General features: G+C 35.0%; 1 protein-coding gene across 6 annotated transcripts in view; it reads left to right on the forward strand.

The window, feature by feature from the left end:
* Positions 1-18,014, forward strand: part of EPHA6 (EPH receptor A6) — an 868,919-nt gene that overhangs the window by 622,363 nt on the left and 228,542 nt on the right. For all 6 annotated transcript variants that reach the window (XM_040484252.1, XM_040484254.1, XM_040484253.1 and 3 more), the window contains 3 exons: positions 4,535-4,643; positions 7,187-7,260; positions 9,907-10,032. In XM_040484252.1, the coding sequence (XP_040340186.1) occupies positions 4,535-4,643; positions 7,187-7,260; positions 9,907-10,032 (309 nt within the window). The remainder of the gene's footprint in view (positions 1-4,534; positions 4,644-7,186; positions 7,261-9,906; positions 10,033-18,014) is intronic.

An 18,014-nucleotide genomic window follows, 5' to 3' on the forward strand; every position in this document is an offset into this window, starting at 1 on the left:
CCTTCCTTGCCTGTTCTAGGTCTGGTGGCTCCAGGTATTCCTTGGCATGTGGCTCTATAACTATAATCTCTGCCTCTGTCTTCACATGGACTTCTCTACTTTGTCTTCTATTTTGTCTCTTATAAGGACACTTGTCATTGGGTTTGGGCCAACCCAGCTAATACAGGATGAGTAGTAAGTTAAGGAACTTACTTGTACTTGCAAATACTTTTTTTTTGTAGGGGCAGGGAGAGGGTGGAGGGGATGTCATCATTCAAATTACTACAGATACTGTAGTGAATAAAGCCCCTTCCCTCATAGAATTCGTAGTCTAATTGAAAAGACAGGATACAAAAAAAGTGATTTCAGTAAAGCATGATAGAAATGTATTGGTAGAAGTAGTCCAAGAGCTATGGGAACAGAAGTCTGGGGTCCTAATTAAATCTAAACAAGCATAAAAAGCTTCCCAAATGATGTGATGTTCACATAGGAGGATTAAATAGGAATTGGCCATGAAAGAAAGCTTGGCACATTTTAAGGAACTGGAATGAATTCAAAATAGAGAACGATAAGAGATTAATCTGGAGATATACATTTAGAGTCATTTGTAGAGAGCCATGTGAGCAAAGTTAAAGACTATAGACTTCATCCTGAGATAGAGTCAGCTCTGTGATTGGCCAACACTGATATAATAAGGCAGAAATTATCCCTGTCAGGACCAAGAGGAGCAACACAGGTCCTGAGTGTTCCTCTTACTTCCATATGGCAAATCTTGCTCTTCCCAATATTTGTAGCTTTTATGGATAACATAGTACCATAGTAAAATAACTTTGAAAGATTGTGAAAAAAAAAACATTTAATTCAAAATTCTCATTTTACAGACATGAAGCCAAAGTCAGGCCAGGCTAATGATTGTTCTAGGACCCACAAAAGAGCTGGATCTAGCCATTTGTTCTATTAGCGAAAATGGTAGTGTAAAATACTGGCAATAGCATGGGCCTGGAGCCTGACAAATCGGGATTGGATTGCTAGCTTTCCTGTGTACAAGAAGTGTGACCTTAGCAAGTAATAGAACCACCTATACTAGGAATAATAGTAGTACCTACCTATTAAGACTATTGTGCAGATAAATTTGATAATGAATTTGAAGCACTAAACATTGTGCTAGAAGCTAATTTAGTATGAAATAGATAGTGACTGTTGATGATGATATTCCTAATGTTTTCATAATCATCCCAGCCCCATAATCCATGGCACTTTACTCCCAGTATATAACGGTGCATGACATCATACACTCTTATTTCAAATAACTTATATATTTATATACAATTGAACCTTAAACAATGCAAAGGTTAGGGATACAAATAACCCCCTTGCCCCATCCAGTCCAAAGTCTACACATAACTTTCGACTCCCCAAAACTCAACTTCTAATAGCCTACTATTGACTAGAAGCCTTACCAATAACAAAAACAATTAACACATATTTGTATGTTATATGTATTGTATACTATATTGTTACAGTAAAGTAAGCTAGAGAAAAGAAAATGTTAAGAAAATCATAATAGAAGATACACTCACAGTATTATACTGTATTTATCAAAAAACATTTACGTGTAAGTGGAGCCATGCAGTTAAAAATTGAGTGTTCAAGGGTCAACTGTATGCCAGTCTCCAAAGAAGAGTGTTTAGGATTTCTAGCACAGAAGTTTAAGAAACAATTATACAGGCATATGCATTTTTCAAAGTAACACAACTGCCTATTCTGATATCCAATTAAAATTTTAATTGAAGCAAAGTTCATAAATATATAATCATAAGTGTGAAAATGAAGGTATATTAGTAAAAATAGCAGTTTGCTAAGCGATTAAGGTAAACAACACAGTGTTCTATAACAAAGTAATCTGAGTCTCAAAAGGTCCAATTACATAATCTTCCCTGTCTGAACTTTGAATATATGGTCTAAGTAAATTACTTGCCACCTGGCTACTGTGAAAGTACAGGCTGCAGATTTAAAACTCTTGAACTATATTATATATTTTACAAATACAGCAGTTGCTAAGTAAATGTTTTCTTTTTAAATGCCATCTTCTGTATCGTCAGAAATTAATGTTATTTTATGTTTTCTGTAACATCTATCCCTTATAATTTGTTATTCAATAATTTTCATGTGAAATGTGACATTTTAGAGCACTCATTAATTCCTGCAATATCAGTGTTATTTTGAAGATTAGGAAATTCAGTGAGGACCTAATAAAAAATCTTCAGCACATTATTTATTGGATAAGATGCAACCCTTTACCTGTTTCTGCACAGATTATGAGCTGAAAGAAATAGATGCCTGAAAATATCTTAATTAAATCATAGTGAATAAAATCTAATTCCAAGGTTTAATAAATTTCTTACTGAAAACTGAACATAAATGACAATTGTTTTTATTTACATTTAGATTTCTTAAAAAGCCTCTTAAATGTTGTGACTGGTTTCTTACTTAACAATAGCTTTTAATGCTCAAAAATTCCCTAGTAGATATGTCATTTTTATGAGGAAGTTATTACTCTGGATATAAATTTGCACATAGTGTATATTGCCTACTTGATTCCCAGAAGAAGAACTATTTCTGTGAAAGTCTTAAAGTACTCAAGTTTAATGAATTATTATGGTAGAGAATTAAATGGTTTGTTTTTCAGTTATATTCCTTTTTTCAAGTTTATTTATTTGTTTTGAGACAGAATGAAAACATGTGCAGTGGAAAAGCAGAGAGAAGGAGAAAGAGAGAATCCCAAGCAGGCTCTGTGCTGACAGGGCAGTAAAACTCACGAACCGTGAGATCATGACCTGAGCCAAAACCAAGTGTCAGAGGTTTGGGGCGCCTTGGTGGCTAAGTTGGTCAAGCATCTGACTTCGGCTAAAGTCATGATCTCACGGTCCATGAGTTCAAGACCCATGCAGGGCTCTGTGCTGACACCTCAGAGCCTGGAGGCTGCTTCAGATTCTGTGTCCCCACCTCTCTCCAGCCCTCCCCCACTCATGCCCTGTCTCGCTCTGTCTCTCAAAAATAAATAAATGTTAAAAAAAATTACAAAAAAAAAAGCGTTGGAGGCTTAACAGCTGAGCCACCCAGATGCCCCATGTTTTTCAGTTATATTATTTGATACAATTTTCTACATATAAATTATTTGATTAATATATTTTTATAGTAATAAAAATAAAGCTTTATTCAAGTGAAAGGATATTAAAGGGACTGTTTGATTCAATATTTTAGAGTATTGCCAAATTACTGAATTATTACTTAAAGTTATAGCATAGGAAGGGAAAATGAAACATAAAACTTAACCTTGAATTCTGGAGATGGTCATGTGTGAAGTCAGGCAAGTTCTTTACCTTCTGTGGGCTTCAGTTTTTTACTTCTATTATGAAGCAATTGTTCATATCCCATTCAATAAAAAGTATTTCTTATTAAAACTTCAATAATACAGGGGTGCCTGGGTGGCTCAGTTGGTTGAGCATCCAACTCTTGATTTCAGCTCAGGTCATGATCCTAGGGTCATGGGATTGAGTCCTGCTTGGGATTCTCTCTCTCTTTCCCATGCCCTTCTCCTGCTCATGCCCTTCTCTCTCTAAAATAAAAAAAAAATAAAAAAAAAATGTGCTTGCTTCGAGAGCACATATACTAAAATTTTTAAAAAAATTAAAAAATTAAAAAACTTCAGTAATACATAGAATGAGAAGTGCTAATGAATTAATTGAAGTAATGTATTTTAGAAGATTGCCTAAGCAGTAGTAAAACATGCATCCCCTGTAATTTTTATAGTTTTGTCAATGAAAGAAATATGTTGTTACCATATGTTATCTAGTTTTTTCTTCAAAAAAGGAAGCTTTTAAATGTCATTTTTAAAATTACTGCTAAACATCTAAGAACTTCCTATGTATATCCTTGTCCTATAAAGTGTAAGTTCCTAACTTTAATGTTTGAATTAATCTCTATGAAATATAAAAAAGGTCATTCTTAAAACGAATTATGCAATAGTCTTTCCACTTTGTTGAAAGAGACATCAAAACAGTGCATAAGCCTGGTCTCTTGATTCAAGTGTTTAAGGAAATAAATTAGCAATAATATAAACAAAATCCTTTAAGTCTATTTGCTGATTTAAATTTGCAACAAATACTTAATCTTAAAATGTGGAATACTAAGAATCCATCTACTTTTATTGGTACTTTTGTTAAAACAAAAACAGAAAAGAAAAGGAAAGGAAAAGAAAGAAAAGAAGAGAAGAGAAGAGAAGAGAAAAGAAAAGAAAAGAGAAAAGAAAAGAAAAGAAAAGAAAAGAAAAGAAAAGAAAAGAAAAGAAAAGAAAAGAAAAGGGCTATGTTGTGGGTTATGACCTCCATCTTCAGCCCTTATTTTGGTTTGCATCCTGTGTGCCAAATAAAGGCAAATATGGTGGACATTTTTGGCATCCATCACCATATTTTCAAGCATATACCAACTTGTAAAATAATTTTGTTAGTGAAATGTCACCCAGGGAAATTTTAATATTGTATTTGTGTTTCAGCTTCTGACATGGCGGCTGAACAGGGACAGATTCTCGTGATAGCCACCGCAGCTGTTGGGGGATTTACTCTCCTCGTCATTCTTACTTTGTTCTTCTTAATCACTGGGAGGTAACGGAAGCATACCAGATTATTTCCAAGATTTGTGAATAACCATTCTCTTCTAATACTGTGTATTCATATGCTTTCAAATGTAGCAAACTATGAGAGAAAAAGGGATCAGGGCAGGCTGCTCTGACTGAAGTTTATATGATAACAGAACCACCATGTCCAATTCTCTGTATCAATAGGCTTCGAAATATGTAAGCAACTAAAGACGTGATAGAAACACTTTGAAAGCTATGAAAGATAAATCCTTACTCGATAAGTTTTTCCTTTACCACGTTCAAATTACACCATGAAAGAGATCTTTCCTGGAGAAAAAAAAAATCATTCAACAGAGAATTTATATAAAAGTTTTCTATAAATTTAGTGTTATAGAATGTGTTCTATTTATTCATTAAATGTTGAATGGATCTATATTAGATTACATTAATTGGTTTTATAAATCCAGTATTTCTCCACTTTAAGGTAATAGGGGTGGAAATTTAAAGCAACAATGAATTGGACAGAGCAAAAGACCTAGATCTGAATCCTGACTAGCTGGTCAAAGTGCTTCGGGTACCTAAATCTTATATTTGTATGTTTGCACACATTTGATATAACAATGAATTAAAACCATTTATTGATTTTTAGATATATTAGATTGTTGCAATGAGCCAGGTACTGACTGACTATACAGAGATGTGAGTAAAGGTAGTATGTATGAAATCATAAAACAGATTTTTCTGTAACCCTTGTTACATAAGCCTTGTTATTAGGCCCAGACTTTTGTGAGAAACTGTGAATATATTCAGATCATATTTTTATTCCCACTAAGGAAAAAATAATTCTTTCTTGATTATCAATAGGGTCACAAAAGAATATCTCATGAATTTTCCTGATAATATGAAAAACACACATACTGCAAAGAAAACAATGTCATGATTTAAAAGTGCAATAAGAATACCAGCCAAAAAGTATGCATCTATAATGACACCAGCTAAAGTACACCGTCTCAACTGGAAAGTGTTGATATTTGATAATGAGCAGAAATAACAAATAGCTACTTTCAGGGGCAATAGTTTAGTGAATAAACAATAAAACACCTTTTTTATTTATTTAAAAACTCTACTTACATACCAATATTTTATTAAAATTCACATTTAAATTATAGAGGATATGCATGCATGGAAAATTATTATCTACAGTTTTAGAGCAGGGTAAAGGTATAAATCAATAAGTTCACAAATGTTTAGAAGTTTGGGTCCCTGCCTGACTGTAACTGCCAGCTATTGAAGGTGTCAGATCTAGGGATAACAAACCCACTTTTATAGAACCTACCAAGGAATAAAGAAACACATGAATATTTTAATATGGTTGAGTTAAAATGGTGACTTCTTTATGAAACTAATTGTAAAATGGACACATGTACCCCACGTTTACTTAAATTTTTTTTCTGTATAAATAGACATAGTATTGCTCTTGTAATAGAGAGTGTCTCAGAGTCTCCTGTTTGGGGAAGCTGATTAACTGATAGAAGAGTGATAGCTATAGTAATAAGAAAAAATTTTTTGAAAGAATGCAGGAATACTGATAAATTAATACTAATAAAAAGTGCTAGTTTGGGCATGCCATGGTGTCACCATCATATACTATTGCCCAGCACTCTCCTGTTTCTGTCTCTCTTTATACCTCATGCTAACCTCTGGCAGGTCCTTGCCATCATTACAGCTTTGGTACAACCATCTTTTACAGTGGGCAGAAAATAAATGTTGGAGTCTCTAAACCAACTAACCATCAGGTTGAAAACAAAACTACTTCAGTTATATAAGATTAAAAAAATTCATTTTTTAAAGCACATAATATACTTTAAGCACATAATAGAGGAGTATTCATTGGAAATTATTCTATAAAAACTGTAAGACATTTCTGAATAAATACTCAACTTGCCTTAGGGTTTGAAGATAAAATCACATTGAAAGATTGGATGATAGACCACAGATGTGGTCTGTTTAACCATTTGGAATTAGAAGTTTGATGAATTGTCAAATCACATGGATGCTGGAGAATTTATTCATGTTGCAGAAGTCATGCGAGATAAGCATCTACTCTTTCTCAGAGCACAATTATCCCAAGAGAGAACAGAACATACCTTTACAAAATTCTGACATAAAAAGAAAGCATGCTCTTTAGCAATGAAACTAGAAAACATTTGTCTAAATTTCTGAGATTCTGACTCAAAAACATTTTCTCATTTTGACTTTTAATGCTTTCTACCAGCTCCAGCTATTAGAAGTTCTATAAGGAAGCATGTGATGGTTATTGCTGATTATAGAATATTCTCTAAGATTCCTATCATTCAAACCAATCAATCCACGTGAGAGTATTTTATTCTTATCTGGGATTAATTCTGATCTATACAAAAAAAAAAAAAAGAAACTTGTGATATAAAGATATTCTTAAACATGGCCTTTGTGATAAGAACTTGGCCTACTAATGATAGGTAATTTAGTTGGTTTTGGTTCTCATCCAGCATAATTCTAAAACTAAGATTCTGCTTACCCTTTTCAAAGGTGCCAATGGTACATCAAAGCTAAAATGAAGTCAGAAGAGAAGAGGAGAAACCACTTACAGCAGAATGGGCATTGTAAGTAGTACAGTGACCCTTTCATTATTTTACATTGCTCTAGCCCTCAAGAGTTCATTTTAAACTTGTATCCACTGAGTTGAGAAAACCTGAAAAAATGTACTTCCAACCTTTCAGCATTAAGACTTTTCATCTGGTTTCCAGGTTTGTTGGTGGAAATTGCACCTGCTTCTCATTAAATGATAGTACTTTTTTCCTAATTCTGCTTGCTGGAAAACACGAAGGCTGAATATGCTAAAAATACAAGATGACTGCTTATATCTAGTTATTTACCATTCACAATGACTCCTGAATGCAAGTTGGTTTAATTTAGTGGAGCATTAGCCATAGAAATATTAGGGAACTTTTATTCCTTCTTGTAGGGACTGTCATTTAAACATATAACAAATCAATTTACAATTCATTAACACTAAAAAAGAAAATCAGCTCTTTAACTTTTAGAATATGTATGAAATCCTTGAGCTGACTACAAGGTTATATTCATTTGTAGAATCTCTTCCCAAGCAAGCTATAATTACCACTATAGTTGGTTTGATAATTGCCACCCTCTCCTCCCCAACACCCACCTCCACCTCCACCTCCAAATGGCAAACTACTTTGTCAAGATGGTTTCTCTCTCCTGAGATGCTGAATTAACATCTCAGAAAGGGATGTTCTCTAATTAACCACAGTGTAGAAATAATGTGTGAGGCAAGCTGTTTAACTCTTTCAACTCATTTTTTTACTTCAGATTGAGCAAAAGGAGTAAGAGACTTTTCAATCTATATCACTTTCTGAAGGAGGCAGAAAGGATTTAAGTGAGGAAATTACAAACTAGAGGGACGGTTTAGGACTATTTCTAAGGCTCACAGGATTTCTCAGTGGTCTGAGGACTTTCTGTATTAGGATGTTCCATGTTCACTGGCCAGAGTTCTGACTCAGAAGGTGCATGGTAGGGCCAAGACATACGCATTTTTAGCAAGGTGTCCCTGGCTGCTCTTTTCTTACAATACGTTTGAGGCTCACTGCACTGGCAGAGAAGGGAAAGCTAAGACAGCCACTGCCAGCCATGGGATGAGCTGGAAATGCTGCGAACAGATGCAGAAACCTGGACCCAAACACCTGGATAGATGACATATGCTGAGCAACCTTAAGACTCACTGCAGGGCATTTAGTACTGAAATGCAAAGGAAAAAGATGTTCCTGAGGTATTTATTATCTGCTTTCCAACTAGCAGTTTTTGCATAAACTAAACCAGATGGGCCCAGCAAGAAGCAATGAAAATAACCTAAGACAGCCAAGGAAGTAAAAGAAAGATAACAAACTGAGTTTTAAGAAACCATGGGTAAGTTAAATAAGTAACCAGATAGTCGACATATATTGTGTTTACAAGAAAAAAGAAGGTGATGTTAACACCACATATCCAATTAGATACCACTAATCATCTAATAGTAGCCACTGGATTTGAGTTTAGAGAGTATTCATTCTGAAACCACAACTCCCATTAAGTAAAAAAGTATCTGCAATATGAACCAGAGGTAAATATTATCTGTTGTCTTTTCCTCCAATCTAAACTTTGGAAGTCACATAAAGCATAGTATTTCAGAATCATTGTCAGGCCTAAGTATACCTAGAATGCTTTGCTGATGATATTTGGGGAAGTACTAATATTCTCATGGGTGTTCATCTGGTAGCAGAAGACAGTAGGCAAAAAGGAATGAAAGGGGGCAACAAGTGTAGAGGAACTCCTGAAGCAAATTCTGCTGACAATGGACATTTCAGCACCTCCTCTAAACTCACTTCATTAGCTTTTATTTGTTTGCTTTTGAAATTTTCTTGCAAGAGCATGTTTCTAAGGAATCCTAGCCAACAAATAACTCGGGGTATTATGCAGCTTTCAAAATCTAAAGCAACGAAACCACGTATCACCTATTCACTATGCCACGAATTTGCATTGATCTTTTAATCCCTACTAATTCATATTTAATAAAGGTTTGCTGTGTGATTATTACCTGTAAAACCATACCTAAGGTATTTGGAAAGATACAAAGATGTATAAGAAATGATCTCCTGTCCTCTGGGAGCCAGAAATCTGTTGGAACACAGAAACCTACCACCAAAACAGAGGAATATCTACACACAGTCTGTGATTTCTTCAGATACTGAAAGAAGTGGCAAATGAAAAAAATAACCACACATTCAAGTTTTCCAGCCATCCCTGTTTGTCATCTGAGTGCAAAGTGTCCAGGAGGGACACCAACAGGCTTGCTCATTTTGGCAGAAAGGGTTTTGGGAGAAAGGCTTATGCCTTTCCCCCCATGTCCTGAGCTAGATCAAGTACAAAATGTATGGGTTGTTTGTGAATTAGTGAGCTGATTAAACGTTTTACAGAAATATAATAAATATGTTTTCTGGAACCTGTCAGCTCACTCTCTATTAAACCACCAGGTCATTTTACATTAACAGGTAAATAAATTTTTGATTCCAAGTACTCAACTCTTTATTGGGGGGTGAGGAGGAGTGGGACACAAAGAAAAGAGAGTTGAAGTAACTAACAAGAATGACGACTTTAATATGTCAATCCTTGTTTTAAACATACACAAGATGTGTAATCACTAAAATACTTTTAAACTAAATCAATCTTTTTTTGTTGTTGTTGGTTTGCAGTACGCTTCCCAGGAATTAAAACTTACATAGATCCAGATACATATGAAGACCCATCCCTAGCAGTTCATGAATTTGCAAAGGAGATTGATCCCTCAAGAATTCGCATTGAGAGAGTCATTGGGGCAGGTAAACATAAAATCTGTACTTTTGAAGATATGATTCCTTGATGGTTTTGTAGCTAGGTTATCAACATAATAGTTTAAATCTTAGCAGTTTTAGTCAGTTTAGTCTTGAAAAATTTCAAGAAAGGAGAAGTAAAATTATCTTCTATATGCTGTTACTTTTTTAAGTATGTAAGCACCTAAATTCATTTTCTAAGCAAACGTCATTTTTAACTCCTGTAGTCTTCTTTCAGTATGGAGGTAACTTACAATGAAACTAGGGTCACACAGGAATTCATTTTGAAGATGTAACTTCAGCAGTTTTTCATAAGTTGTTAAAGATTTACTGAGGCCCTCAGGGTACCTGGGTGGCTCAGTTGGTTGAACATTCGACTCTTGATTTCATCTCAGGTTGTGATCCCAGGGTCATGGGATTAAGCCCTGGTTGGGCTCCTTGCTGAGCGTGGAGTCTGCTTAAGATACTTTCTCTTTCTTTCTCTCTCTGCCCCTCTCCCCAGCTTGTACATTCTCTCTTTAAAAAAAAATAAATTAAAAATAAAACAAAATAAATGATTTGCTCAGGCCCCAACATCTATAGATATATAGTATAATTAGTGTTCATATTGATGACTGGCTCTGCAGGATCCAGAAGTGTTCTAAAAATCATTGAGGGTAAAATTAGCTTCAGTATAGTTTTATATCATTTAAGTGCTAATTAGTGATTTTCCCTATGTAGAATGTTCAAACAGAACACTATTTTATTCAGCTGTCCTATATAAATACAAAACTATTGTGAATTAGTTCCCAAGACCTTATTCTGTTCATACTTACGACAGAGGCTAAGTTGGTATAACAAAGAGACCTCAGCATATTTATTCTTCTTTCAAGTCCTTGACCTAAGGAACAGTCCATGTTAGCAGAGGAATGGTCATTCAGGAGGTCTTGAAAGGACCCAAGTTCCTTGTACTGTTTGCTCTGCCTTTCCTTAGTGTGTCATCTTCCTCTGAATGGTCAAAGCTGGGACACCAATGCATCTGCCTTCCAACCTGTGAGAAAGAAAAGGAAAGAGTTCAGTCTTTTTTTTTTTTTTTTTTTTGGCTTTGTCTGTAAGACAATAACACGGAACTTGTGAACATGTCTATTCACATCTCAATGGTCCAGTTCAATTACCTGGGCACAAAGAGAGTTTGGAAACATATTCTCTGACTGGACAGCCATGCATACAGCTAAGAAGGGGAAGGAGGAAGTGTAAGTAGAGAAGGGAGACTGGATCCTGAAGAGGGGTATTGGTCTCCTCTCGATGCTGGATACCTGTTATGTACTGTTTTGAGCAGTACATACAAAGCCTGACCATTCCAGCCAGGTATCATGTCTTTGCAGAGGCCAAAGAAAGAAGCTGACCATCCCTTGTCTCTTTCCAAAGCCCTTCTCCACAAGAGGACCAGCTGCATAATCTGCAGAGACCAATGCAGAATGAAAATGTAGAGTCTCTTCTTAAAAAGTTACTAAGAATTTCAAGATAGTGACATCAGAGCATTAAACAAGTGACAGAGCCCTTCTAAATTCAGGACTCTGTATGACTAGTCACATTGAATGGACTCTGTTTCCCAGATACACAGTAATCTAGCACTATACAGGAATTCCAGAAACATTTGGAGAGAGTCCTTCATTATATCACTTCATTCGCTATGCACAACGGGTCATCTCATCTCCTACAAGGCTAGAGCTCCCTTTGAAAGCTGACACAAGGGGCCTATACACTTAATCCTAGTGCTCACAGCTGAAGAGGCTGTCTTATCAGAAAGATTAAGAACCTGGAATGAAACCAGATTCTCTATTCTCTTCTGCTGAACATAAAACACATCAATGGGCATTGAAGGTATAATTGAAAGAGTGATTACATTATAGTCATTTAGTTTTGGGATTCATTTACTTAACACAGCAGAGAAATAGAGAAGAGAGAAGGTTAAATAATTCCATTGCATGCTACTGTTGGCTTTCTTCCTCAAGTTCCCAAGAAAACGTGGTATATCCTTTTATACTGCAGTGTTCAGTCCTCATGTAGATACAGTAGAAGCATTTTCCATTGTAGTCCTTTGTGCATAAATTAAATGGCAGTGTCTGAAATCATAATGTTGAGAAATAATACCAAATATCTTAAATGATAACAAATAAGTATTCTTTTTAGTTTTTTACATTTTCTTCAACCAGAATATAAATTTTGTCCTAAAAAAAAAAAGTATGACACATTGCCAAAGCAGTGACTGTTAAAGAGACTACTTGAATATCATTCCCCCTATTCTGTCTAACATCTAATAAGTTGTATTGGGATTCCTCTCATTTGGCAAAGAAAGAATATCTAAACCAGGTAGTCAATCCTATACACCAGTATTCCTTTTTATATTTATTCACCTTTGGTTACTTCAAGTTTCATACAATATGCTGTCTTTTTATTGTTTGTCTTCAAAAAACAATCATAAAAATAAAAATGCTTTATGTTACAAAGTTGTAACATATGTTATATTGTAACATAACTTTCCGCTTCCCATTCCTGACAGTGCTACTTTGTAATTAACCTCATTATGTCATGTTCCTAAAACTCTATTTGGATGTGGAAAAAATTAGTAAGTCTGTGGACATTTGTCACAGAAGTAGTGTGAAAAAAGCATTGTTTGGTCAAACTATGGAAGAATTGATAGAATTATGTAACATCTCTGACATAATGACACAATTGGTTACTTGCCCAACACTACTATAAAGCCTTTCCTTAGGTTGTCTCATATCCTTTACTTTTTCCCACCTATTTGATTGTTTCTTCTCAGACTCCTATTTTCTCATCATCTGTATGCTTTAGGTATTTCCCTTGGAGATGTAAATTAAATGACTTGAGGAGAGAGAGGTGTGTTGGAGTAGTGGTGATGGGAGAGAAGCAAGACATCAGGTCTTAATAATTGTCAGTGGAAAGATATTTAGTTCTGATTGAAGCACTGAGAAAGCCATAGAGGGGATACTGAGATTCACCATTCATTGCTGAGGAAAAATCAACAAGACCTATATGTGTTTGTTTTGTTTTTGTTTGTTTGTTTGTTTGTTTGTTTATAAAGAAATAGTTTAAAATGTTGTCCTGGGCACTTTCCAGGGTAGTGAAATGTTCCAACTCTAGGCAGAGAAGAGCCTGCAGAGTGAAGCTATGTGCAGGCAGCAGGTATATTTACTAGGCCTCTGAATTCTTGGGTTCCTTTAGATGAGTTAGATTGTAGATGAAAGAGAAAATAAAAGCTGAGGGTTGATAAAGTGTAAGCTGCCTATAAACTCATGCTTCAGATTCAGATCTGGTCTGAATAAGGTTGCGTGGTCCAGTTTGAAAAGTTCCCAAAGTTGACTCGAATTTGGAAGTTAAGTTGAAACAGGGCTGTGGAGTCAAACAAATTAGAGTCGAGTAGTGATTCTGCAGTTTAACAGTTGCATGCTTTGGGCCACATTCTGAGCTTCAATTCCCTCATCTATAAAATGGGCATACCTACCTGCTTTCTGAGGTTGTCGTCAGGTTTGAGATATATATGTATAAACACCTGGCCTTCAGCACAAGGAATGCAGCAAGCCATCTTAACCTGTCTTCTTTAGCGTATTTTATTGTTGAAGTCTTAACATAATAGCTAACTCCCTTGTAAAATTGAATGTTAACCTTTGGTAATAATATTTTTTCCCCTTGCTTTCTTTTTTTTTTTTTTTTTTTTTTTTTTTGCTACTTCCCTTTGGAGATTCTTCAATTCTGATAATGATGATGATTAACACATAGTTTTTATTGAGCACCTACTCAAGTTCACACCCTGTGTTAAGTGCTTTTCATATATTTTCTTATAAAGTTGTCATAATAACCCCATGAAGAAGATATTATTATTCTCATTTATAGGTGAAGAATGAGGTTAAGAAACATTAAGTGGCCTGCTCAAGATTGTAAGATTAGGTCGTAGAAGACTATGGGGTTCACACCCAGCTATGACTGACTCCCAAGCTACATTTTTTTTTTATAATTTAACTTTATTTTTTATTTTTTATTTTTTAAAAATTACATCCAAATTAGTTAGTATATAGTGAAGCAATGATTTCAGGAGTAGATTCCTTAGTGCCCCTTACCCATTTAGACCATCCCCCCTCCCACAACCCCTCCAGCAACCCTCAGTTTGTTCTCCATATTTATGAGTCTCTTTTGTTTTGTCCCCCTCCCTGTTTTTATATTATTTTTGTTTCCCTTCCCTATGTTCATCTGTTTTGTCTCTTAAAGTCCTCATACGAGTGAATTATATATTTGTCTTTCTCTGACTAATTTCACTTAGCATAATACCCTCCAGTTCCTTCCACGTAGTTGCAAATGGCAAGATTTCATTCTTTTTGATTGCTGAGTAATACTCCATTGCATATATATATATATACCACATTTTCTTTATCCATTTATCCATCCCTACCCAAGCTGTTATTCTTAACCACTATGTTATATTGTATCTATGCTATTAGTTTACTCTTCAACTCAAAACACTGTGTCCATAAAAGGTATCAAAATATGCTTTAAAAAGGAACCATTCCCAATTTTAACAAATCTTAAGTAGTTTAAAGATATTTAATATCTCATTGAAACAAAAATTTTAACTGAAAGACAATCAGGAAATCATTTTCATGAAAGAATATTGAATTTCTTATGCTGTATGGATATTTAGAGAATAAATGTATTTTGTGAAGAAAATAAATTACATATAAACCAAAGTCTGAAAGAACCAATTAGAGATATATACAATCTAGAAATAATTGCAATCCTTAAGATTTATTATTATTAATATTTTATCATTCATGAAAATGTTTGAGAATTTATAGATATGAAAGCTTATTTGTGTTCTTTTATGATTCCAAACACTACATTATTTTTGTATAAGAGCTCAAAAACTATACCCGCCTGTTCTCATATAACAAAATATGAGGATAATGGATAAATATGAGAAATTTGAGAATATAAAAACTGAAAAAAAATCCAGAAATTAGATAAATGTATTTCTGAGGCCAAAGAAGTTAATACTTCAAATAAATAAAGGTGCAGACCATTAAGCATTTTTCATAGGGTTGGGAAGGGACTTTTATGTGCAAGGCTGTTATTTGCTGCTGGCCAGTGAGTCCTATTAGAATTATTTTCCTTGTGTTTTGCTCTAAAGAACAAATGTTATCTGGGGATGCTTGGGTGGCTCAGTTGGTTAAGTGTCAGACTTCAGCTCACGTCATGATCTCATGGTCTGTGGGTTTGAGTCCCATGTCCGGCTCCATGCTGACACCTTGGAGCCTGGAGTTTGCTTTGGATCCTGTCTCCCTTTCTTTCTGCTCCTTCCCCACTCATGCACTCTCTCTCTCTCTCTCTCTCTCTCTCTCTCTCTCTCTCTCTCTCTCTCCCTCTTTCTCAAAAATAAATAAATGTTATTATTTTTTTTTAAAAAATAACAAATGAAGGGGCGCCTGGGTGGCGCAGTCGGTTAAGTGTCCGACTTCAGCTAGGTCACGATCTCGCGGTCCGTGATTTCCAGCCCCGCATCAGGCTCTGGGCTGATGGCTCGGAGCCTGGAGCCTGTTTCCGATTCTGTGTCTCCCTCTCTCTCTGTCTCTCTCTGTCCCAAAAATAAATAAAAACGTTGAAAAAAAAAATTTAAAAAAAAAAAAAAACAAATGTTATTCTAATGCCAGCATAATCAAATGCTATTTATTGCTTGGATTTACTTTTCTAAAATTTGCCTCCTCCTTCTTAAATAAAAGTATGTCTTTCCAGAATATTAAAAAGCCTAATTTAACTAATGATAAGATTATTCAGAATAAGTAATGCATCACTGAGCAATTGGCTTATCAATGTAATTCAAATGAGCTATCTCAGAGAAAAATTAGCAAATCTAAAGGTGCAATAAATAGCATCTTTACTGTTTAAAAAAAAAAAAAAAGAATGCTTTCCAGGTTTCTAATTGGGAGACACATAGAGTCATTAAATACTTCTTCAATTGGTTGTTAAAAAATGAACCCCAAAATAGCTGCATTAAAATTTTAAGAAAGAAAATGAGAAATGATATTACACATAACCCATAACATTTCTTTATATGCTCCCTCAGAAATGTTTGTTAGATGGCTAGTATCTACTAATAAGAGGCACTGTGCTTATTTTTTTTTCATAGTAAGTCACTATGCTTATCAAAAACATATGTAGTCAGCCTGTCTTCTATAACTTTTGTCCTGGGATTTTCAACTTTGTAACTATCCAAATATTATGTGACAAATCCTTAGAAAACTTATGCAATATCTAGGCTTAATACACACACACATGCATATACATATATATACATATATACAGTATATACACATACATACTTAAAATTCCTTATCTTTCACTGTAAATTTTACTTTTTTTTTAATGAGTTTTCTAGGACACTTTTTTTTGGTATATCACTATTCTATTTAATAGTGGCAGCTTATCTTTGTTCATCAATACAGGCCTGAATTTCCATGAAAATGTGCATTTCCATTTAAATGAAGTGAGCAGCTCTGTTGCATAGGAGACTATCAAGAGCATCTATCTTCTTTGACTTTTTGCATCATAAAATGAAATACTGTGGCCAGAGGACTGTAAAACAGAAATTCCCAGGCTAAAAGAACCAGGTCAGATTAGGATAGAATCATTATTTTACACATATCTTGAGAGATAATGAGAAGACTGGTAAACTGAATTTTAATCATGGGCTGAAAAAGGTCATTGAAAGGCTTTTCCTTTTTCAGGACAGTCCTGAACCTAAACCATTAGAAGAAACACTTGCCTTGCAGAGTATCTATAATTTTGAAACATTATTCCATTGAAAAAATCATCCTTGTGTCTGTAAGCCCATAGGGTACCCTCTTATATTTGACCTTCCCTCTTTCCCTAGTCTCAGTGGAAATGCATAATATCTCTCAGCCATTCATATTCTATTCCTTTATCTATACAAAACTCATTATTGCCTCCACTATCAGCCTTCTCTTCTCTTGGCTTAGTCACCATTTTTTTTTTTTTCTCTTCCTAGAATAGTCCAGGAAGTTTTAACTGTTGGTTTCTCAGCAAGCATCTGCAGGTAAAAGAAAGTCAAAAGGACAACAAAGAGGATATAAAAAGTGAATGACAAACCAGTGATTTATTCAGTCTAATATTTGGTTCTGTTATTGCCATCTCCTTTGAGGTCATAGTTGTACTTGCTAATATGCAGGGCAAATTGCTCACTTCCGGTGCCACTGCTAATTCTCCTGCAAACCTCCAACTAACCCTTCTAGAATCTATTATTTTTTTAGTTATCTTAAAGGAACTCTCTTATCCCCTATATTATTTTTGTTCCTCTTCCACAGCTATATTGTATTTTGTTTGCAACAAGACAAGAGGAATGTGGGCAGTATTCCAGATGCAGTCTCACAATTCATTTTTTACAAGAAGAAACTTGTGTTTATGGCTTATTTCCTCCATGATTGATTAGATGATCTTCTCAAATGTAAATTTTGTTCTTGTCCATCAGTTTAAAGGATTTATGGTAGAGGTCAGATTAATTTTCTTTTCTATTCTTGGAAACCCCTTTGCCCAACCAATTAGACTGAAAATAAGATCAACGGCAGATTCTGGCAAGACTTTTGTGCCTTTTACTCAAGAATTTCATAGCATTCTAAATCAAATGATGTAATGAGAGATGGGCTATATCCATTTTCCCTGGACATTGTAGTATGAATAAAAAGGACAGACTGGGGGCGCCTGGGTGGCGCAGTCGGTTAAGCGTCCGGCTTCAGCCAGGTCACGATCTCGCGGTCCGTGAGTTCGAGCCCCGCGTCAGGCTCTGGGCTGATGGCTCGGAGCCTGGAGCCTGTTTCCGATTCTGTGTCTCCCTCTCTCTCTGCCCCTCCCCCGTTCATGCTCTGTCTCTCTCTGTCCCAAAAATAAATAAACGTTGAAAAAAAAAATTTAAAAAAAAAAAA

Source organism: Herpailurus yagouaroundi, unplaced genomic scaffold, assembly GCF_014898765.1.
Source record: "Herpailurus yagouaroundi ecotype Mexico unplaced genomic scaffold, PumYag 162, whole genome shotgun sequence".
Classification (NCBI taxonomy): Eukaryota; Metazoa; Chordata; class Mammalia; order Carnivora; family Felidae; genus Herpailurus; species Herpailurus yagouaroundi.